The sequence below is a fragment of the Nelumbo nucifera genome, chromosome 1, assembly GCF_055504915.1.
Source record: "Nelumbo nucifera cultivar China Antique chromosome 1, China Antique-T2T, whole genome shotgun sequence".
In the NCBI taxonomy this organism is placed as follows: Eukaryota; Viridiplantae; Streptophyta; class Magnoliopsida; order Proteales; family Nelumbonaceae; genus Nelumbo; species Nelumbo nucifera.
This window is the reverse complement of record NC_142649.1, coordinates 213629810-213653367: the sequence shown is the minus strand read 5'-3', so window position 1 is coordinate 213653367 and position 23558 is coordinate 213629810. Positions and strand designations below refer to the sequence as shown.

General features: G+C 35.6%; 1 protein-coding gene across 1 annotated transcript; it reads right to left on the bottom strand.

Annotated features, from left to right (window-relative positions):
- Positions 1 to 16704: 16704 nt before the first annotated feature.
- On the bottom strand, positions 16705 to 23120 carry TAP38 (thylakoid-associated phosphatase 38). The gene is made up of 11 exons (XM_010269236.3): positions 22519 to 23120; positions 22065 to 22193; positions 21852 to 21954; positions 21598 to 21708; positions 19251 to 19330; positions 19055 to 19108; positions 18207 to 18323; positions 18030 to 18084; positions 17895 to 17927; positions 17699 to 17745; positions 16705 to 16974 (listed from the first exon to the last, which is right to left on the bottom strand). Exons 1-11 carry the CDS (start codon positions 22815 to 22817, stop codon positions 16851 to 16853), a joined length of 1152 nt encoding a protein of 383 aa, XP_010267538.1. The 5' UTR covers positions 22818 to 23120; the 3' UTR covers positions 16705 to 16850.
- Positions 23121 to 23558: the final 438 nt, after the last annotated feature.

Sequence of the window (23558 nt, the reverse complement as noted above, 5' to 3'; positions counted from 1 at the left end):
ACAGAAAAAAAGAACTCTAGAATGTTAAATCCTAAAATGAAAAAACCCTTGACCTAAAATCAAGATTCACAATGATAGATTCCCCTGGCACCAAAATAAAAGGGGAGAAATAGGAGCATTCACTCTAAAATGTTAGATTGCTATGCAACTAAGATTGATCTCTAAAAGACTTCAATATACATTAATTTTACCTAATTGATGAAAAAAATTATATTAATTTGTACATAAGCACCATGCCAAATGCTGCTCTCTAAGCTCCAACCAAGCAAAAACTTCAAAACCCTGTTTTTTCTTCAATTTCTAAGAATTTCGTTAAAACTGCTCATAGGTGTCAAAAACACTCACAATCAATCTCCAAATCTTTAGAATTACTCGCTGCTGCAAGTCATCCGTCGTTGCAAACTCGCCTGCCGCAAAGCCTAGAAGTGCTGCAAATTACAAAAAATGTTGGTCGCCGCTGCAAACTCGTCGTTGTCAGTCGCCGATCGTCGTTAATCGCGATCATTCAGTATGTGTCACCGCCGAACGCCGGAGGTGCTAGCTGCCGCAAGTGGTCAATTGGGTGTGAGGAATGGCCACCGCTGCAAATTCGCCTGCCGCAAAGCCTGGAAGTGCTGCAAATTGCAAAAACTCTGGCCAATGCTGCAAACTCATCGGTCGCCAGTTGCCGTTGACTAGTGTATGTCGCCGTTGAACGTCGGAGGTGCTGGCCGCCGCGAGTGGTCAATTGGATGTGAGGGCTGAGAGGAGGGAAGAACGAAGGGTTAGAACGAAAATGGGGTTCTAACCCTACATTTAATTAATTGATTTTGGATGGGGATATTAAAGTAATTTTATTTTTTGTTTTTTTTTTATTTTATTTAAAACAGTAAAAATAAAAAAGAGAACCCGTAAACCACTACCCGGGTCGAATGGTTTAGTGGTCCGACCGCCCGGATTAGTGGTTTTTTTACTTTTTTAACATTTTTTAGAGATTTCCAATTTTTAGTATAACTGGACCCGGAGGCCTGACCGGTTACTGGTTTTTCCGGTCCGGTCCAATTTTGAAAACCATGATTGGGAGTGCTTTTTCACATACAAACATATGTTTAGCCGGGTGTGGGTGTATATGTGTGCCGCACCATATATTTTTTAAATGATTATGTTTTAATAGTTTTTGTTCAAAATCTATTTAACCATTTTAACTGTTTTCTATTTAAATGGGTTCTGAACATTAATGATTTGCTGAGAATCGATAAGCAAGTGCAGATCTATCAGAACTTTGTGGGCTATTTTATCTTGTAAAATGGTTTGCAAAGACCTGATTGCATTGTAAGGGATAAATGCAGTTTTAAAGAGGGTGATCAAGTAGCACGATTTAGCCTATTCCATATTCTTTACATAGTTTGATTTGTCATTAATTTCATACAAAATAATTTGTAGTCAATTTCAGAAACAATTTTCTACCACTATCATACATCAAATTATCGTTTTGCAACTTCAGAAGAAAGTTTACACCACTATCACACTTTAATTTATACGCACATCAGATCTCAAGCTTTTCAGAATTTCACACCTTTCTACGAAGGCACAAAAATGACAAGTTCCATTCTCCCCTTTTTACTATTATTTTTATAACATTTTCTCGTTCTGATAACTCTTCCTCCAATTCCACTAAAATTCTGTTTTCGACTACCTTTTACGTTGAGAATTTCATCCTTTCAGTGGCATCTCTCCACAATTGCACTCACCATCTTTCTTATCGATTTTTTCCCTTAACTCAACTCAATCCATATCTATGTTTAGTCCATTTTTTCTTAATCTGTTGGATAAGCATTTTCTTATTCTAATTCTGATTGCCTAAAAAATTCTTATTTTAATTCTAAGTAATGGCTTGTTATGTCTTAATAGAGAAAAAAAGAAAGATTAATGGAAATGGAAGGAGATTTATGATCTGTAGTATAATGGGTATTAGACATATAAGTTGTATTTATCTAGACAGTTTGGATTTCTTGCTCACCTCTTCCTCATCTCCTCTCTACTAACCACTTAAATGAGGCCACTTGTCCCTATCCATCTGTCAATACATTTAACCTATCTAATCTCCTAACAAAGGTAAATCCTCCATTAACTTTTAATTTTTCAAAACTAAACTATTTTTTTATGCATTAATCTTTTTGGAAAATAAATCCCTACTTTTCAGTTACCCACGACACACACACATCTTTCCCTTTTTCTGTCTATTGCCATTGGAAACCTAAACTGAATAGAACTTAGAAATACTCTGCAAGTTTGAATACACCTTTCCCCTCTGTCCCCTATATGAGTATTCATACTATTGAGAGCACTTGCAGACAAGCTTGCTCTCTTCAATGTCAAAGAAAATACAACTCTTCTTTTCGGTGGACTAGAAACAAACTTCTTCAAGATTAAAACAAATACTCTTGGAACAGGTATTTTCTTCATCTTCAATAATAATACAATCAACTTTTGAAATAATCTCTACTTTATTTTTTAAAAAATTATTTGATGTAGCTATTTATGTATTGTGATTTTTTATTTAATAATGTCTCAAAAAAGAATATTGAAGACAAGAAAGTACGATTGAATTTTAGAAAGAACTGCAATCAAAATTTGCTAAGTCTTCCATAATCGAATGAGGTTTCCCCCTAACATTAATTTTCATAGCAACCAAACTTTTATTTAATAATATATTGAACTAAACAAAAACTATTAAATTACACCACCAAACAATTTATTATATGATAAAATTACCAATTCACAAAAATAGGATTTAGCATGATGTTTAAAATTGATGAAGAGGCATATGATTTTAATTTATACTAGATATGCCGGAAAATTAGGATTTAGCATTCAAAAGGCTAATAGAAAGATATCCCCAAACACTAGTGAAGTGAAATTTAGAAGATTTACCTATTCTAAAGAGGGGAAGCGTGTCCAAGACAAACGTATACCCAATGTTAAGCATCCTCGGCCAAAGATAAGATGTAATTGCACGGCAGAGATGAAGATAAGTCTTCGAGCATATGGCTTCTATCATGTGACTGGTTTTATTGAGACTCATAATCATCTTATTACTACTCCAAATAAAGCACACACATTAAGATCTCTCAGAGGGATTTTTGATGTTCAAGGTGCTCAAATTAGAACTTCAGAAGTTGGTGGGCATGAAAATGTTGGGTTCACTTTAGTTGATTTAAAGAATTACTTGCATACATATTGGACTAGTAATATGGAAAAAGGAGAAGCAGGTGGTGCCCTTCACTATTTTCAAAATATGCAGTTAAAAGATCCATTTTTTGCGTATGCTGTGCAATTGGACCAAGCTGATCTAGTTACAAATTTATTTTGGGCAGATGCACAAATGATAGTAGACCATGGCCATTTTGGTGACGTTGTATGCTTTGATACAACATATAGAACAAACAATAAAAATAGGCCATTTGCACTATTTATGGGGTAAATAATTATAAACATACAATCATTTTTGTTTGATACTTTTGTGAAAACAATGAATGGAAAAAAATCAAAAACAATTCTAACTAATGATAATTCAGTCATGGCAAAGCCAATTAGTTTAGTTCTATCAAAATCACATCGTCGGCTATGTATTTGACATATGTTTCAAAATACAACAAAACACCTTAGTAGTGTTTTGCAAAATTTCAAACATATTTGAAGGATGATACAGCCATGGCAAAAGGCTAAGAAATGCCTTACAAAGGTGAAATTAAAGAAGACAACACGAAAAAAAAAAGAAAGAACAAGTATTATTTTATATTTATGCAATAATTGTTTTTTTAATTTTTTTTTTTTTGGTCCTTGATAACTTAATGACTGAATTAGGAATATGGAAATGGAGGAGCTCAAAATGATACCTTTAAGAAAAATACCAAGGGAAAAATGGTAAGACAGCATGATGATCAATCCTTATCCATACAGGTATTGCTTTAAATAATTATATTATATTATTTACTATTTAATATTTTGTAATCATGGAAATATTATCCAATAGGAGCCTCAATTGGAGAATGGTACAAGTGGAACTAATTTACAATAATACTATTACAGATAATATTCAAGTTTGAAGTCAACATAAGTTTTTATGTATTTGCTATTTTATTGTATTTAATATGATCATTCTAAAAATATCCAATAATTAACAAAAAGTCTTCTCGGGAACAACAATTTTCACATTCAATTCAAGCATTTGAACCAAATACATTTGCATTCAACAATAATTTACAAAAACACTCATCCCACACCTCCATTAGTTTAGGTAATTGTTTTCAAATCATTTATATTTTTTGTATAATAGTATTTATAGTAAATGTATTTATTATTTTAATATACTTTTGTTACAGGCTTCAGACTATTTCATGTATAAGCAACGCGATTCATTTGTTAGTAGTCTAGTATGTCTCAATTATTATAGGTAAGTGTTGGACATATATTTATATAAGACTATTTAATTTTTTGAATCCATATATTTTGATTGCTTACTTAAATTCTTTTATACAGGCACAAATAGCTAGTAATGGGTTTAAAGAAATCAATCATACTAGCTCTCAAACAAGTCAGGCACAATTGCCTAGTAACAGTTTTGAAGATTTAAAGAAAGAAAAGAAATGCCAAGATAATCAAGGAGAAATTTTAGAAAAAATAAAATAAACCTTTTTCAAATTTATACTATTTAATTTCAAATATAGATTGGCCTATTTACTTTTTCAGTATTTGTTACTTGCCAAGTGGTGTGTTATACCTATATATAAACTTTGGAATCTTGCATTGATTTTAGTAATTAAAATTATATAGATGAACCATCACTTAGAAATTGCAACAAGTTAGCATTTTACCATGTTTTGAGTCAAATTAAATTGAAAAACAGTGATGTTGCATTAATTGATGATGTGAATGTTGTGCTTTGACACTGAATCGGATTGTCACCACAATGTAAGGCTCCATGGTTCCTATGGATACCTAGAATAAGAAACTAGGGTTCCCTATGGATATTTTCTTGTATAAAAAAAGGAACTAGACTTTCATAAGGCACCATGGTTCGATTGCAGCCTTATAACATACCCATAACAAAAAGGGACCATTGTGCCAAATTTGCAACAAGTTCTCTTTTATTCATAATGAAAGATATCACATCAATAGCTCACTTATCAATAAGCAAATTTGAATTATTTAATTCTACTTTTTAAATGATCTTAATCGTCTCAGTTGATTGTCCAAATGTATTAACTAGTTATAAAAAATCTTAAAAGTGTTGATTCTTCCTATAAATTATGCAATGGCCATAAGCATTGCTAACTTAGGGACATTGAAGAACTTAACACTTCTTGGGGAAGAAAGTACCATTTTATTTTAGAGATGACTAAGGATATGTTTGGTGATTAAGTGGTTGTTAAAAGAAGTAATTGTTGTACAATTATTTTTTAAAAGTGCTTATTTTAATAACCACTTAAGGTTGTTTGGTAATCCACTTGTCAAATCACTTATTATGTTTTTTAAACACCTATTGGGGTAGGATGTTTGGTGAGCTACTTTCCCCACAAGTTTATATTGACACAAATGACAATTTTAGCCTTCACTTCACTCATACATATAAACAATGCTTTTCACATATTATACTATACATTTCAATGAAAAATCGCTACATCATGACACTTGAGAGCCCACGTGGACCCACAAGCGGAGTTCCATGTGGACCCAATTAATAATAATAATAATAAATATTATTGATAAATAATGATAATCACAAATCAAGAAAAATATAAACATTTAACTAATTATTCATACAAAAAATCAAGAAAAAATCTGTAACGCATGTATTTCAGCATATGTTTTGCATCATTTTTAACAAAAAACACAAAAAAATTCTACTCATGCATAGGAACCATCACATAGACAATGCAAAAAAAACAAGTAAATATTTCAAATTTCTCATTTAAAGAATCTAAGAAAACGAATCTAGACAAATATTCACGCAAAGAAACAAGAAATGGAGGGAGAGGAGTTTGGGCGAATTCACCTTCGTTCGTCGGCGGTTGGACGGTCGGGTGTCACCGATAAACTTGCCCAATCAAAGATTTGTGAACAAAGAGAATAGATATGGAGCACTGGTACTAATGCTGAAAATAGATATGGAGCACTGATACCAAACAGAAGGTGTTGCTGTTGCTCCAAGAAATGTCCTACCTGGCAGCAACGTTTCCAAACAAAAAAAAAAAGACACCAACCCACACATCAGCAAAGAAAACGGTGTTGTATCTGCAGTATCGATGCCAAACATATAGTGAAGTTTCTGATTGCTTGTGCTAGGGCTGTTCACAAACAATTCAAAACCAACCAACCCGGTCCGACCCAACCTGATTTGGCCGGTTTTTCTTCACCATTGGTCGGTTTTGGGTTGTAAAGATGGGTAAACCAATAATTTGGTTCTGTTTCGATTTTCATGAACCGAGTTATCTAACTAGGTTATCTCTATCCTACTTCTTTCTTGTTACTTACTAACTTAGTTACTTATTTTTAGCTTTAATTTTTTAGTTACTTATTAACTTAGTTATCTATTCTTTCTAGTCTTTAGGATTGGCATTAATGGCAAACATTGCAAGGCAAGCAAAATCCTTAGTCCCTACACCTTTAGAAAGAGTGGCTTCTTGCATTTTTGGAAAGATTAAAAGAGAGGTTCTCTACTCTCTAAAGTATCATACTATCATTTACACCAAATAGGCAAATAGGGGTCCTTTCTTTCCTAGACTAGAGGTTCTCTACTCTCTAAGCATTGCAAGTCCTAGTCTTCTTCCAAATTTCATTCTTCTTTGATTCTTTTTATCCTTTACACCAAATAAGCAAATAGGAGTCATTTCTTTCCTAGACTAGAGGTTCTCTACTCTCTAAGCATTGCAAGTCATAGTCTTCTTCCAAATTTCATTCTTCTTTGACTCTTTCTTTCCTGGTCCACCTTCTCAAGGCTCAAGTACTCTCAAGATTTTTAAATTTCAACACACTCATTCACTTGGCTCTCCCATCTTCTCAAATCTCAACTCTCAAGTTTCAACTTCTCAAGACTCAAGCATCACATTCACAAGTTAGTATTTTTGTATTTAATATTTTTAAAATTTAATGCGTGTTAAAAGTTGATATATTTTATTTGTGTTTTATTTAAGCTGTGAAAAAAATCTGGTTATTTATAATATATTTGCACAAAAAACTTCAATTTTGTATGAAAAACCTAATCTATTTAAATATATATTTCGGTTTTAATTTAAATATATGTATTTTATATTTAAAACTATTAAATATAGATATTTCAATTTTGCATAAAAACCAAAATATCTAAAAATATATACATTCTAAAAATATCTATTAAATATAGATATTTCAATTTTAAATAATAAATATATATTCTGAAATATATTAGATATACATTTCTGAAATATATATTTCCAAAAAATATATACTCTGATATATTTGTATATATATTTTGGTTTTAAACATATATATTTCTAAAATATATATTTCGGTTTTAAATATATTTCCAGAAAATATATTCTGAAATATTATATATAATATGTATATTTTAGTTTTAAATAAATATTGGTTTTAAATATATATTTCTGAAATGTATATTTTGGTTTTAAATATATTTCTAGAACCGACCCAAACCGACCAGGTCGGTTTTACTTAATAGAGGGTTGGTTTCGATTTACTCTTTAGGTAATCCGACCAGGTCGGATCGATTGAAAAAAAAAATTAGTAAACCGACCCAACCCAACCCATGAACAGCCTTAGCTTGTGCTATGCTCGTGTTGCTCCATAATCCAAAGAAAGTTTGCTACCTGAGAATGACAATGTATATTTGTTGGGTATTCTCATGCCTAGAAGGACTATCGCATATGTAACATGGACACCAAAACCATATTTACATCTCAGAAAGTCGTTTTCTATTAAACTCAATTTCCTTTCAAGGCATAAGCCCATGATGACACCCCACAACACTGTCATTCCCCTTCTTGCAATGGGCGTCAACAACACCTCATCAACTATGGATATTGTTGTACCCAATGAACCCATCGAACCCACAATTTCATCCTCTAGCCTACAACCCAGAATGTCATAAACAGGATCACTAGAGTGTGCCATCCACCATCTCATTTTGATGACTATCAATGTTCGTTATTAGGGGTGTCAATCGACTGGTTTCGGTTTGGATCCAATCCGATCCAAACCTTATCAAATCGGATTTGGACGGTCCATTATAATTATTGGATTGAGCAAATCCAAAATAAATTGGTCTATATTCTTATTGGTTTGAATTAGACCTAAACCAAATTTCCAATAATTCGATCACATGGCCAAACCCTTGTCCAATTTGAAATCAATCAAAACTGAAAACAGTATAAAATCACTTTTATGAAAGTACTTTTACAAAAGAACTTTTATTAAAACAATTTTATAAAAGCACTTTTATAAAAGTACTTTTATGAAAAGTATTTTTACGAAAGCACTTTTATAAAAATACTTTTACAAAAGTACTTTTATGAAAGCACTTTTATAGAAGTTTTATAAAAGCACTTTTACAAAAGTACTTTTATAAAAACACCTCTATGAAAGTACTTTTACGAAAGCACTTTTATGAAAGTACTTTTATAAAAGAAAAGTACTTTCACAAAAGCACTTCTATAAAAGTACTATGGTTTTACAAAAGTACTTTTCTGAAGTACTTTTCGAAAGTACTTTTATAAAAACACTTCTACAAAAGTACTTTTACGAACACTTTTATGAAAGTACTTTTATAACTTCTAAAAAAGTACTTATATAAAAGTCCATGGAAGTACTTTTCGAGAAGTGCTTTTACAAAAGTGCTTTTATAAAAGTACTTTTACAAAATCACTTTTCTGAAGTACTTTCAATAAAGTGCTTTTGTAAAAGCACTTTTATAAAAATATTTTTATCAAAGTACTTTTACAAAAGTGTTTTTTCAATGCTAAAAGTGCTTTTATATAATTTTTTATATTTCATTCAGTTTGGATTGGACCCAATTGATTGGATTGATTAGATTTGGCTTGTATTAGATTTGGACTAGATTGGATCAGTCCATTTATAAGTGGACTCACATTGGACTGGATCGGATTGGACCAAATCCGTCCAATTGACACCTATAAATCATTACCTCCATCTTTAGTCCCTAATTCCTCCCAAGTGTGTGGGCCCATCTCTGCTAACCCACCAATGGAACCCATAACTTATGCTGAAACTTCTCGTGATCCTCGGTGGCAACGAACTATGGCAGAAGAAATTGAGGCACTTCAAAGAAACAAGACCTGGTCAACTGTTAATCTTTCACCCAGTGAGCGTCATATTGAATCCAGATGGGTATCAAAATCAAAGGCTAAAGGCTCAATGGTGCGTTTTAAGGCTCATTTTGTAGCCAAGAGCTAAACTCAAATTGAGGGCCTTGACTATCATGATACCTATGCTCCTGTGGCCAAACTAGTATCGGTGTATTGCTTACTCACTGCAGCAGCTATCAAAGGATGGCCTTTACATCAATTGAACGTAAATAATGTGTTTCTTAATGGAGAATTACAATTTTATATGTGTATACCTCAAGGCTTTGATAAGGACAATCCAACCAAGGTTTGTCGTCTATACAAATCTTTGTATGGCCTCAAGTAAGCCTCTCACATATGATTTTAAAAATTCATAATGGATCTCACATGTGATTTGAAAAATTCATAATAGCCTCAAGCAAGTCTGTGTGGCAACAACCAAGGTTTGCCTTCTACACAAATCTTTCAGCCAATCTACAGCTGCTGACTATTCATTATTTATCTCTCAACGTCATTCACAATTGTTCTTGTATATGTAGATGATATCGTAATCACATGTGATATTGACTCACATTGAAAAATTATTTGGGTAAATTACAAAAACCTCCATGTACTATGGGGTCACAGACCCGGATGTACTATGACCCTGAGACAAAGACCCCTTAGTCTACCGTTGAAGTCGGCCTTTGTAATATTTTTTAATCCCCGTATTTCCCTCATAATATCTATTTGGACAATTGAAAGAAAAATACTGTTCATCTTCCCAATCTACGATGGATGAACAGCAGCGGCTGCGGCGGCAGATTTCTGAAGTCCTCCCTCTCTCTTCTTCCCCTTCCCCTTTTTCTTCTTCCTGATTTCCTCTGTTTTTCGTTCCAGAGAGAGAGAGAGTAAATTCATCTCTGCAATAAACTCATCTCTCTTCACCCATCTCGTGTGGATTTGCAGAGGTCAACCCCGATACGTATGAGCTCAATGTCTCATCCTACGACGAACCTTACTTCACCAACTTCACCAAAATCGTTACTCTACTTCTTCGGGTCTAACGGAGATTGTTCCCTATCTTTTTCATGAAGAAAACAACGCGGGTAATGCTGCTACTGCTCTCATGGCTCGTCTTGCCCCAAAGCCAAGGTCTTGCCCCCAAAGCCCAGATTTTCATCAGTTGTACACACCTTAACAAACCTTACGATGAGAGACAAATATTTATTTTTGACTTGTAAGAAACTCAAATGCTGTCAAACGCTAAGTAGATGAGGCTCCCATCCATGGAAAGTAGATAGAGAGGTCAGGGCATCCTTATCAGACCCGGCATGGATGGATGGCGATTGCCATGCGCCAGTGCCTAGTCTAAACTGATAAACTCCTACCAAGCTGAGAATAGATCACACAGATCACCAGTTATTCTGTCTAAAGGAGAAAAAACTTCGAAAAGCATGAGACCTTCAAGCTCCCAAACTCGAATACAAGCCGGCATTATCTTTCCACGCCATAGCTTTTCCAAGAAATCAGGTTTCTCCAGAAAAGAAGACCAAAAAGCAGAATTGAAGAGCACAAAAAAATAGCAGAGCTTAAACGAACAATGAAAGTGGTATAGATTTACCACTTTCGCTCGCATTAAAACTAGTAAATGGGGAAAGCACACCTATAGAAAAATGAGTTCCAAGAACGAACAAAGATGAAGCAGAGTAACATACTAACATCTGCATTTGTTCTTACCAGCAAGCATATCTATACCAGAAGCTCGTCAGCTTGTCCTGAGCTACCAAAGTCTCGGTCCAAACGCACTGGAAACGTTGGTTTTTGGATGAAACCAGGGGGACCTGCGAGGGTTCCACGCAAACGTTGCGTCGCTGCTACTCCTTATCTTCTTCTTCGTTCTTCCTTTTCCTTCTACTTCTACCTTCAGTTTCCGAGGCTCTCTGTCTCTGTGTAGGTGTAACTAGAGACCAACGAATAAGCCTGAGCCGAGCCGTATACGGTGAAAAAAAAAAAAAGAAAGGAGCGCGATTTTGTCGTTTCCACGTACCCCTCTGATCTGTGTGATAGACTGGATTTAATAAGTGGTGATCTGTGTGATCACTACGGGTCACCACGCAGCGGCATTACCCGCGTTGTGATCTGTGTGATCCTGCCGGTCAGAAGGCTTCCCTGAAAAAGATAGGGAACAATCTCCGTCAGACCCAAAAAAATCCATTCATCTCGGCTCTCGGTGATTTCAGCTCTGCAAGTCTCTCTCTCTCTAAAAAACTAAATAATTTAAAAAGGAAAAAAAGAGAAAAGGGGAAGAATTTCAATTTCTTCTATGGCCGAAAGGAATGGAAAATAGAGGAAAGCGGGAAGAAGCAAGGGGAAGGGAAAGAACAGAGACTGGGGGAGAGAGAGATAGAGGGAGAGAGAGAGAGAGAGAGGGAGAGAGAGAGAGAAAAATTTGAAGGAATCCGAGGTAGAAGGGATTACCACCACTGATGTTCGTGTATTCCAGGTCAGGGAAGATGAACAGTGTTTTTTTCTCAATTGTCCAAATAGTTAATACAAGGATAGTATGGGGATTAAAAAATATTGCAAGAAAGCTAATGGAAGGGGGTCTTTGTCTCATGGTCATAGTAGAAGGGGGGTCTTTGTCGCAAAACAAAGTACAGGGGGTCCTTGTGATAGACCCCATAGTATCGGGGGGTTTTTTCAGTGTACCCAAATTGTTTTCATTCTTGTTTTCGTCTCAAGGATCTGGGGCCACTCACCTATTTTCTGGGCATATATAGAAGTTACTTGTTCCTCTTTGGGTATATTCCTCAACCAACACAAATATGTGTTTGACATATTACAAGTAGGGTTGTTCATAAGAATGCCCAACCTGACCAAATCGACCAACCCGGACCGACCCAACACGAGTCGGCCAGGTTCTCATCAGTACCGGTCGGTTTCGGGTTGGGCAAATATATAAACTGATATATCGGGTCAGTTTCGGTTTTCACCCGACCCGAACCGAACTAGTCTTCTACTACTTCGGTAGTTCCTAGTTTGAGTAGTTTCCTAATTAACTATAACTAGTCTTCTACTAGAACTAGAAGGCCCATTAGGCAATTACAATTAGAATAGGCAATATATCCTAGTTTCTAACTTTCTATAGTCTTTTACACCAAATGGGCAACCCATTAGGCAATTACAATTAGAATTCAATTAGGTGTCCTTTTGTACAGGAGCAAAACAACTGACCCAACCCGACTCAAACCGACTAGGTCGGTTTGGCCTATCAGTGGGTCAGTTTCAGTTTCCACCTTAGGTAACCTGACCAGGTCGGGTCGGTTGGGAAAACCCCAATAAACCGACCCAACCCGACCCGTGAACACCCCTAATTACAAGACATTGGTATGATGGATTCTCGGCCTAATTCCACTACCATGGAATAACAACACCAATTCCAGCCCATTACTTTCAGATCCAACACAATATCGTAGATTCATGGGCCGCTTGGTAAACATTGCTTTTCAGATGCTTGTTTCATTTGGGTTGGGTTTGTTTTTCATATCTGAAAACCCAATTTCAGATCTAAATAGAAAAGAGCCTCTTTACGTGCTTAATGCACTAAGAGGTATTTCAGATGTGGGCAAAAGACAAAAGAGCCCCCATAAAAAATTTAAAGTGACTCGTAATGGCCTTCATATAAGCCAAAAGTAGGTCATTCGACTCCTCCCCTCATTTGAGAAAGGAAATTCGTCGCTGGGAAGTTCTTCGTCTCCTTCGTCTTTCCCGCCACCGCCGCTATTGAGAGTGGGGGGCTCTGTAGGTTTTAATGAGAGGTGAATCTGTTGAGGGTGGATCAGCACTTTTGAGGGCAAGTGGGTTAAACATGCCTTGGCTACTTTGATCTGACCTTCTCACCACCAGAGGAGAAGAAAGCGGCGTTCCAGCCATGACCAAGCTGACTTTCAATTATGTTGAAGGCCGAGGACTTATAATCCTTTAAGCAGGTTCGTTTATTATATTTTCCCTCACAGTTTTCTAGTTCGGCAAAGTCAAATTTTGACAAGATTGGTTTTGCAAACTGATGGGAAAAGGAAGGCAAATCGACTAACATGTGAATAGGCAGATCGAAACAAGGAATCCCTGAATTTTTGTACTTCAGAGGCCCAAAAATTCAACTCATTGAAACACAAGACCATCCCCTCCCTATACTCCCCTTGTATATAAAGATTTGCAGCCATTGAAGATTATTGAAAGAGTTATCAGAGACTAAAAATTCATCTCAATAAAACACAGATTAAAATTAGACAAAATCTGACTTTGACAAGTTCACCTCCATCGAAGACTTTGATAGAACCTACATTAGTTTTGTTTGTTTGCTTTGTAGTATCTCTCTCTCTCTCTCTCTCTCTCAATTGAAGAGAAGTATATAAATCATGATCTCTTCTCTCATCAACTTTTTTGTTTTATTTATTTAATTTAGTTTTCTTTTCGCCTTTGGTCTGCCTGTTGCAAAGATGGTCAATTGATTGGTCTCGGAGGACTGAATTTTTCAAAGTGGAAGCCCTATTTTGATTGTTTCTGGTTTGGTAGGGATTGTTGTCCAAGTTTGTGTTTACTCGAATTGGATCGATCTGTGAGAGTTTCCATCTTTCTAGCGGTGTCGGTTGATCTCGGAGGACACTGAGATGTCTTTTCTTAGCAGAGAACTTGTGTTTCTGACACTTCAGTTCCTCAAAAAGGAGAAATGCAAGGAAATCATTCACAAGTATGGGAATATATATCTTCTCTTCTCTTATTTTGGTTGTTTATTTGGTTTTGGAAGCTTGAATTTACTAAAAGATATTAATTAATAATTATTAATTTTTTATTGCTTCATGGTCTTCGTTAATATTTTCATTATTGTTTTAACTCTTAATAATTTATTTTTAATTTACAAGTTGCTATGTATTTTTCAATTTTATTCTCATTTTAATAAATTATTTTTTTATTTTTTTCAATTTTTTATAATTTCATATGCTGAAAGTTTGATCCAACACAAACAACTTTCTTTATTCAAAGCCCCTAAAAAGTTAAAAAATCAAAAAACAATTATGACTCTTTTTAGATTTTAGACACTTTTAATATCATTTTAATTTTTTAGATTTCATATTTCAAATTTATCAAACGCCACCTCAGTCAATTTCTTCAAGCTCCACACCTAGAACACATGGATGTTACACTTTGAATTCTTCGTTTCTTACGTTTCACTCCATCTCATGGAATTCTATTGCGTTGCAACAATGACTTCACACTCAAGACTTATTGTGATTCAGATTGGACCACAACAACTTTTCCTTTTTCAATTGGATTATTCATCTCCAGACTCCATTCCGCTTTCAAGCACTGCTGCATTCAAACAAAGAGGCTTCTGAGGCTGGACCTTTTAATCCTATTGTTTTATTAGTTATTAATACCTTGATTAGGGAGCGCCTCTCCTGCATCAGCCCTGCCACACGCGGGCGCTATGCTTTTTTTTCGGGGGCAATGCATAAGAATATTTGGATAATAGCTAAAGTGGCTGAACACAATGGCTTATTTCTGCTTAAGAATATTTGGATAATAGCTGAAGTGGCTGAACACAATGGTTTATTTCTGCCTAGCTTGTAAGTTATTAATGATTATGAAGGTGGTAAGTTTCTTAATTGCTGAAACTTAAGTTTACACTCGAATATTTTATTTGTTCAATTATTTTACCCACTAAAGACAGCAATAAATCATTACATTCAGTCACTTAAGCCAGTTCCATAGAAGTGAAGCCTAAAACGAGAGATTCCCGCATTTCATATTCAGATCCTAAAGCTTACACATCAGAGGTTTTACATCATAATACAGTACCGAGGTCGAGGTGCTTGAGTTCAATACATTTGTACAATTCATGATTTCTGACTTAAAAATTATAAAATTGGTTTAATTGAAAGTATAAGAGGTCTCCAAACAACAGTTCGGCTTATTTTTTACTGTTTCCCGAATGTTTGCTGGTGAAAAGTATAAGGGTCCTTATGGTGGTGGATGCTTGTTTATCAAATAGGAACATTTAATTCGACTAAATCTCATTCCAAACATATCGAATTAATAAGACAACTGTTCCACCATTCCAGTTTCCACTGCTACAACTTTTGAGTGTGTTAAATATGTTGACAGGAGAACCTAATGTTCAGAGGGTTTGTTTGTTTGATCTAAAGTCTGATATTTGAAAGTACAATAATTACATTAAGAGGTATATTAGTATTGGTAAACTTTTCTTTCCTCTGAATTCTAAATGTAGAAAATGTTGTTCTGAATTCTGAATTCTAAAAATTATCAAATGCCCATTTTGACCCCATATATGAGAGTTTTTGTTTATCTATTTGGAAATATCATTGAAAAACAAAAAATTGTATAATTGCACTTAAGAGATAAGAGATAAGAGAATATAAACAACAATTTTTCTCTTAAACTTAAAAGATTCCACTTAGGATATAAGAGTTTAGAGGAAACGAACAGGCCATGAGGGCCCATTTGATTTGCAAGAATAAGAATCTGGAAAACCTTTTGGTTGGAGGGAATCAGAACCTCATTCCCATTAATGGCAGAATGGCATTCCCCTATTTGAGGGAATGGCCATCCCCTCCCCCTCCTTTGGCAATGAGAATCCATTCCAGTTGATTTTGATAGAGGAATAGATCATTCCAATTCTGACTGTGAACTAAAGGACCCTGAAACGATTAAATAAAGACCAGAATGGCAGGATTTCATATCTGTGAAATGATAAGATCCAACATATTGAAATCGTCTCTTCTATTACCAGTGATGGGCATTTCCTCCCCCGGAAAATACAAAATTGACATGCCACAGATCCACCAGAACATTAAGTAGACTGTCTACCAGAACTAGTCCTCCAAGTTAATCCAAGTACACATTGCTAATTGGATTACTGAAAATTGGTAGATTATATCACAACACCATGTATGCAAGCCTCTCATCCCCAGTATGTTTGCGTTTCAATTTTCTAGAGCTTTACGAACCAAGTGTGTTGATTCAGGGACCGGATATGGTAGGCACAACATAGTAAGCATCTGTCAAAACTCAAAAATCGTTTTTAATCTTGGGGTATGTTAACGGAAAGGTATCAAAAAATTTCAACTCATTGAACGTGCTTACATTCTCTGCCTACCTGATCCGGATTGTCATGGGTGTATTATTTATCTTGCCAAAGAAAAAAAAAATAGCAATAACATAAAACAGGTGATACTTTATAACATAGGACGAACTGAATAAGTATCCAAATAAATCTACTGAAAACAAAATAGTTAAGCTCTGCACACTAATTGAAATAATTAACAAATGAGAGTATCATCTGCACAGGAAAACCAATAAATGATGGAGAACAATGTGCATAATAATTTATATATGAAGTTTATTTTATGCAGCAGTGCTGAGGTGTAAAACGTATACATTTACAAGATATAGACATGTATGGAAATCTATGTCACTTTTATGTATATTGCCAGGAAGGATTCAAATTCACAAAGAAAGAAATGACGACATCCAAATTGCCAGAGACACTATACCAATAGTTGCAAAAGCTTGGCCTATTTCATATACAAAATTTTGTTGCTGAAGAGGTACGCTTTGCCAATCCGTCCGCCTAACAACAAGTTGAAGCACACATGGTTCCAGAAAGAACAAATACGAGTCAAAACCATTGAAAGTTTTGGTCACCAAAATGAATAAGAAATCAACTTAAGGGCACAATGACAATGAAATAATGTTTGACGAGAGAAGAGCATAGAGATCTAGAGTGAATTAAATAAAGTATATCTATTTTAACAAGGAAAACATTATCATCAAAAAGAAACCATTAGCAATACTCTCCTGCTTGGCATGGACTTGGAGAAATAACAGAAACCATCAATTAGTCACTAGCATAACCGCATAGCTGCATTTAGGGGCTTGCCTACACAACTGCCACCTGACTCCCTCACCGAGATGTTTAGTCACAAATGGGAATCCCCAGACCCCAAAAGGCAAAGATCAGTGCATAGAATAAATCCTGCTTTTACATGATATTAGCTCATTGGAGATAAAATATGCAAATATGATCTTCGCATTACCCTATTCCCATGGGCCAAGTTTCATTCTAAAAAGCCCCTGCCTTAAGAAGAAAAAGAGCCATTTCACCATTGGAATATGATGCTAACACTAATATTGACCAATCCAGAGGATTAGCAAGAAAAATCTTCTGTTACTTGGAAGTGGGCCTTCTATATACATGCACATGTGAGCATGTGCACACATACAGAGACAAATTCTTGGTTTTGGAAACAAGATTACAAATTTCCACATAATGTGATCATAAAGCAGGTACATACCCCAAATCTGCTATGGCGATGCTAATATTATCTTGAGAGCGCCGATCCTGCAGAATGCATAAAATTGTAGGTCAGTCTATCTATCTAAGTTAAATTTCCATTGAACCACCCTCAAGCAAGCTGAAAACGGAAGGATAAAATCATCAAAAGGAGACCAAATATAGAATCAAGAAACATTGAAAAGAGAAACCATTACCAGAGCTGCTTGCACAAGTGCCTCGCAAGCTAGCTGAAAATAAAAGGAACAAAAAGTTAGACCTTGTTATGGATAATAAAAGGATCTGGAAGAAAACAGGAAAAGCTGAGACTAGTCTCTGGATATAATTTGGACCTGAACATCACCATGTTTCCGAAGTTGATTCCTAACAAATGTTATTGCATCTGAGCTGAAAATATAGCCATAAGCAATTGGTGATCCTTTTCTTGGTAACAATCAACAGACATAAATAAATAATTTCTTCTAAATCAAAATATAATAGACCAATATTAAATAGATAGCCCAACAAACCTGTTCATGTAATCCCATAAACCATCAGATGCTAATAATATAAATTCTGTGTCTTGTCCAAGAGCTACTTGATAAATATCTGGACAAGAAATAACCAAGTCTCCATTGAATTGCACTCTGAGACAAGAATAAATGCATTAAATCAAAGCCATCTTGAAGTTGTAGGCAGGTGCAGTTAGGAGTTGCATTGCAATGGAAGATTCTCTAGTTTGCACTACACAGTCAACACTTTTTACACTTAACTACAAAATCTAAAGCTACATCTCCAGGAGACATGACATTTTACTATGCATATTATATAATCAAAGGATATGACCTCTTCTTAATTGTTAAAAATTTGACTGATGGAAATGGTGGAGAAAAATTGCTCCTCTGATGTGGTAATGCCATAGCACCTTACGCCAGCCGGTTGAAGTTAGGAAATAGTAACTCCATAACAAGGTTTATGACATCAGCATTGGCATACCAAGTGCAAGTGGAACGATAGTATTATCACAAGTTTATGTTATCGCTTGCCATTGCCATGCTAGGTATTTATCTATTCATTTAAGTTTGATAGAACTAATGAGTTTTGATGCAGCTTTGCATACAATCAGGTGATAAAGAGGCAATATTGAAAATGTAATTGATCATGAAACTGCATCTCCATTCATACTTTACACGAAAACTATAATACAAGTTTGACTCTCCCTAACGCAGAATCGGCTAACCAGGAAACTACATAGCTGATAAATGTATGATTTATTGAATTGATAGGATAAAAAAGATGCACATTATACCACTTCAACATGCATTGGATATAACCATAATTTTAACAAAGAAAAACAAGAATAAATAGAAGACTATACCGAGAGACAAATTTTTTGGACCATCTGCCCTCTTCAACTCCTTTCTCCAGCATCCTTTTCAGATAGATAACAGGCAGAGGATGTCAGGAAATGAATAAAATTAATACCATAACCATGCAAGATTAAAAGTTCACCAATAAAGATGAATAACAAGCCCTAAGGATGCACAGGAAAAAGGAAAGTACAAGGGACGAACTCATTCTTCCTTGTCTTGAACCGCAGATCACCAAAAGCACGGGATACAGAGATGTCTCCACAAATCCTTCCATTTATAATCTGCACGCATTAAAACTCTACAGAAGTTCCTCAGAGAACTTTACCAATTTAGAATTAAATTCCAGTACCCAAGCTAGTGTTACAGACCAACATAGAAACAATAAAGCATGTTAACTTAAACCATCAATCTTGTCCACTGAAATTTGCCAAATCAAATATCAAATATGCTAGTAAGATGCAATGCATTAAGACAGCCTACTCTGTTATGTATGACTTTTTGTGACTAATTCGAAAGACCTAGAGTGATTTCAAAGCTCAGCCTCTAACAGCCATCAAGCACATGAGAAAAGCCACAAGGACCTTGAGTTTCCTAAAAGTTTTCCTCTTTTTGGAATTCTTGCCGTTTATGCAAAGAACATTTGAGAACCCCCTCCATTTTCTCAATGCCCCTCTTTAGTGCACAACACTAAAATCCTCCAAAATAGTTTGAAGAAATACCATTCCAATCTCAAGATTTTTTTTTCTCTTCAAAAACTTCTGCACATTCCAGGAATGCCAGCCCCAAAAATAGCTTTAAAATCAAACCACACAACCTTATAAATAGTTACCCGTCCACCCTTAGATTATAACAGTCTTATATTACTTGGTATCAAAACAGTTGATCCGAGATCACACAAGTTCTAAGAACATTACAAGAAAAAATTAGAACATACTAATGTTAGTTTAGCAAAGAAGATTAGGTGAACATACTAAAGGATAAAATGTATGGATTTTGTAATACAAAAGGGAAGAATTTTATATTGATTGCTCCAGCGTTGCAAAAGTAAAGGAAGCTGGCTATGATTGATCTCCCAAAGCACACAAAAAGGTTTGAAACCAATAGCAGAGTTTTTTCCAATGTCGACAAATTATTGATGACCTTTCAATGGCCTAAAAAGCTAATGCCTGTTATGGACAGACAATTTTAATAGAAAGCTAAAGAATTAATAAATTAAAACTAAGAAACTTTAATGTAGTTTTCCCCAAAACAAAAGTGGAAAGTTACATGTTAATCATTTGAATGTGCAAAACAAGGAAAAAAGTCCAGATATTTACAGTTAACACATCTCAAAGCATTGAAGAGGTGATGGGTCGTGGAGTGTCCAACAACTCAAATTATCTAGTCAGGGGCCAGTGTCTAAATTTGTAATTATAAAATCCTTAAAGGAACTTAAGCCGATGATTCTAGCCAATAGATGTCCCTTTGCAGAATGGGGAAGGCATATACAGATTTTAATTTTCACAATATTTGTGAATTTTAGATGAAACTTCAAACCCCTCGAAACAAAATAGCTTCTTCACTTTGTGGATGACCATGTCAAGGTAAAAACATATGAAATGTAACATAAGTCATAGTTGTCTAATTATACTGCATCATTTGGGAACATAGTAATAACACCTAGGCATTCAACCCAGTGGAAAGTGTACACGCCTCCAGGTGGGGTGCCCCCAAAATGCCCTGAGGTGTATGCCAGAGGTGTTGATACTTCTGAGCATATGCCTTGAGTGCAAGAGGTGTACGCCTTTTGCATGAGGCGTGCTAGAGGCATACACCTCATGCACCTCACACATGCCTAATACAAAAAAAAAAAAAAAAAAAAGATAAGAAAGGAAAGGAAAGGAAAGGAAAAGAAAAAAAGAGAAAGGAAAAAGGAAGGGAAGAGAAGGGGAAAGAAGATTGGGCTGTAGGCTCTGCCCTCGTACACACTTGGCTGGGGGGCTTTGCCCCCCAACCCCTTTTTCAATGCACTCCAATTTGTTTTTTTTTTTTTTGGTCCAAAATTTTTTACAAGATTTAATACCTCAAAAACAGCGTCTTCTCTTCAGGTAATAATGATGTAGCATAATCTCTATCAGGATTCATACAAGACATGGTAAAAGGTGTACATGGGCTGCCAACCTGATCTAGACTTCCCTCCTTCCAGGCTTCTTACTAATAATGCAATGCTAGCACAATAACAGAGATGTAATAGAATGGTAGAATTCATGCAGGAATGAAGACAAACCAAAATTTTTGGTACACCATTTCCATTTTATGTTGGTACTAGAGAACACAATTTCAGTTTCATCCTACCTTTTTCTTTTTTTATCAATATTCTACATTTTTCTTTTTTTTTGTGGGTGGGTGGGGGGGCTGGACGGCATTCTGATCTCAGAAAGTAATCAATCTCATGAGATGTGGATGCATATCTCAGAAGTTAAAGGAAGGAAATGTTGACCAACATGGTAATAAATTTATGCAAATAATGCGTGGAAAATACAATTGAAGCAAGAATAGAAAAACACACCCATCCACCTGCTTCTCTGATCCGCCTGATTTCTTGCAGAGAAACCTTATTGCTCCCATAAGGTCGATGAGAGCTGGTCAATACCTCTGCTTTTCCAGAACGTGATAGAACCTGCATTAGCAGTTTAGTTAAGCCATAATGGAAAATTGTTGAGCCCAAAAACTCATATTCCAAGTAATTAAAGAAGTGAAACTCTCTAGGATACAAAAAATTGAAATCACCGTCAACCACAAATAAAAAAAATGGATACATACCGCACAAGAGTCCCCGACATGTGAAATGATAAGTGCATCATTTCCAACGAACATGACTGTAGCTGTTGAACCAGAGTCTACTTCCTCCCCAGTCACTTCAAGCCTTCGAAAATTGAAACAGGCAGCACAAATTCAAAATCACATAAAATTTACGAGTTTGAGTTGAGTTTACAATATTATGAGTAACGTTAGTTTGGAAAACTTGTGGGTTACCAATTCAACAATTTTGCATCAGCATTTAGGAAGGCCTTCTGCAGTGCTTCTTTAATGGCATTGAAATCCTTCCCAGTCAACAGCAAACCACCTTGTAAAGCCTCAACACACTCTTTGTACAACTCTTCCCTGAATTTCACATGCCGAATCAGCTCGTACAAACCAAAAATATGAACACAAGAGTCCAGTCCAAACAAGAAATTTCACGTTCAGGTTCCGAATTTTCAATAATGTTCAGAAATTATATCCTGATAAAATGATTTTTCGCTAGGTACAGCTTGATCGAAGCAAAAAAGAAAAAAAAAAGTGATTTCGCTAGAATGTAATATAAACATAAGCAAGGACAAGGAAGCAAGAATTGCGATTCAGTTATTTATATAAAAAAATGATAACATCCTGTGTACAAGAAATCGAAAATAATCGGCTCTCCTATCAGGTAGCTAGGCGTCCTCACCTAAGGAACTTGACGGATGAAAAACCTGCATGACCATCGAACACTGCAGCAAAAGAAAATCCGTCAAGGTTATCTGATCGAATGACGATGTCGTCTTCCATCTCTTCACGAGGACCCTGTAACCGACTACATCCCCATCTGATCCCCGCAGCTCCTGCCAGTGATGACGGGGCATCAATGGCAATCGCAGAACAGGATCGGATTCTCTCCCTGAAGCTCTTCTTCCTAGCCTTCAAGCCGGAGCTGCAGATGATTCCGTTCAGTAGGAACCTCTGCAACTGCTGGCTCAGCAAAGCCATGGAGTTAATCGGGTATCTACTATCGTGCACACTAACCAAACGTGTCCGGCTGCGGAGTGCTGAGAGGATAAGAGAACGAAGTTAGACCTCTAACATATTTAACGGATTAGATTAATAGATTTCAGATTCCCTCATTCGCCGCCATGAAAGTCCCAATTTCACTTTTTCCCCGAAATTATGTGGTATTGTAGTTGTACTGTCTGTAGTAAATAGGGGTGAGCAAATGGGAAGGTTATGCTCGTAATCAAATGGAACCGACTTTAAATCGGCCCATGAACCAATCCTATCCGATCTGTTATAGCGTAGTTGCCTTATTATTCTTTTTTTTTTTTTCTTTGTAAACTTGGTTAAGTCTAAAGCCCTTTTACCCCTGAATCGAGTTAAGCCTCGAAAGTCGAAACACCTCTTTGTAGGAGCGTATCGAGAGGCTCCTCATATGATACGTATCCGTAGAGACAGTCTGGTTATGGGAAAAACTATGATGCGGAAAAGATATGGTATAGGAAGAGTTTTGATCAATCAAAATCCACTCATGAATTTTGATAAATAACACATGATTGGCTATCATGTTTATGATTTCAATTGACTGATCGAAAGTTTTTTAGATATCATATCTTTTTCATATCATAGTCATACCCGTTTGATATATATCAAAATTTCGTACCTTGACCCTCACCCATGTTGGTTTCAGGGTCTACGGATTTATTCTACACGAACCAATCCGATGAACTGGCCTTGGTG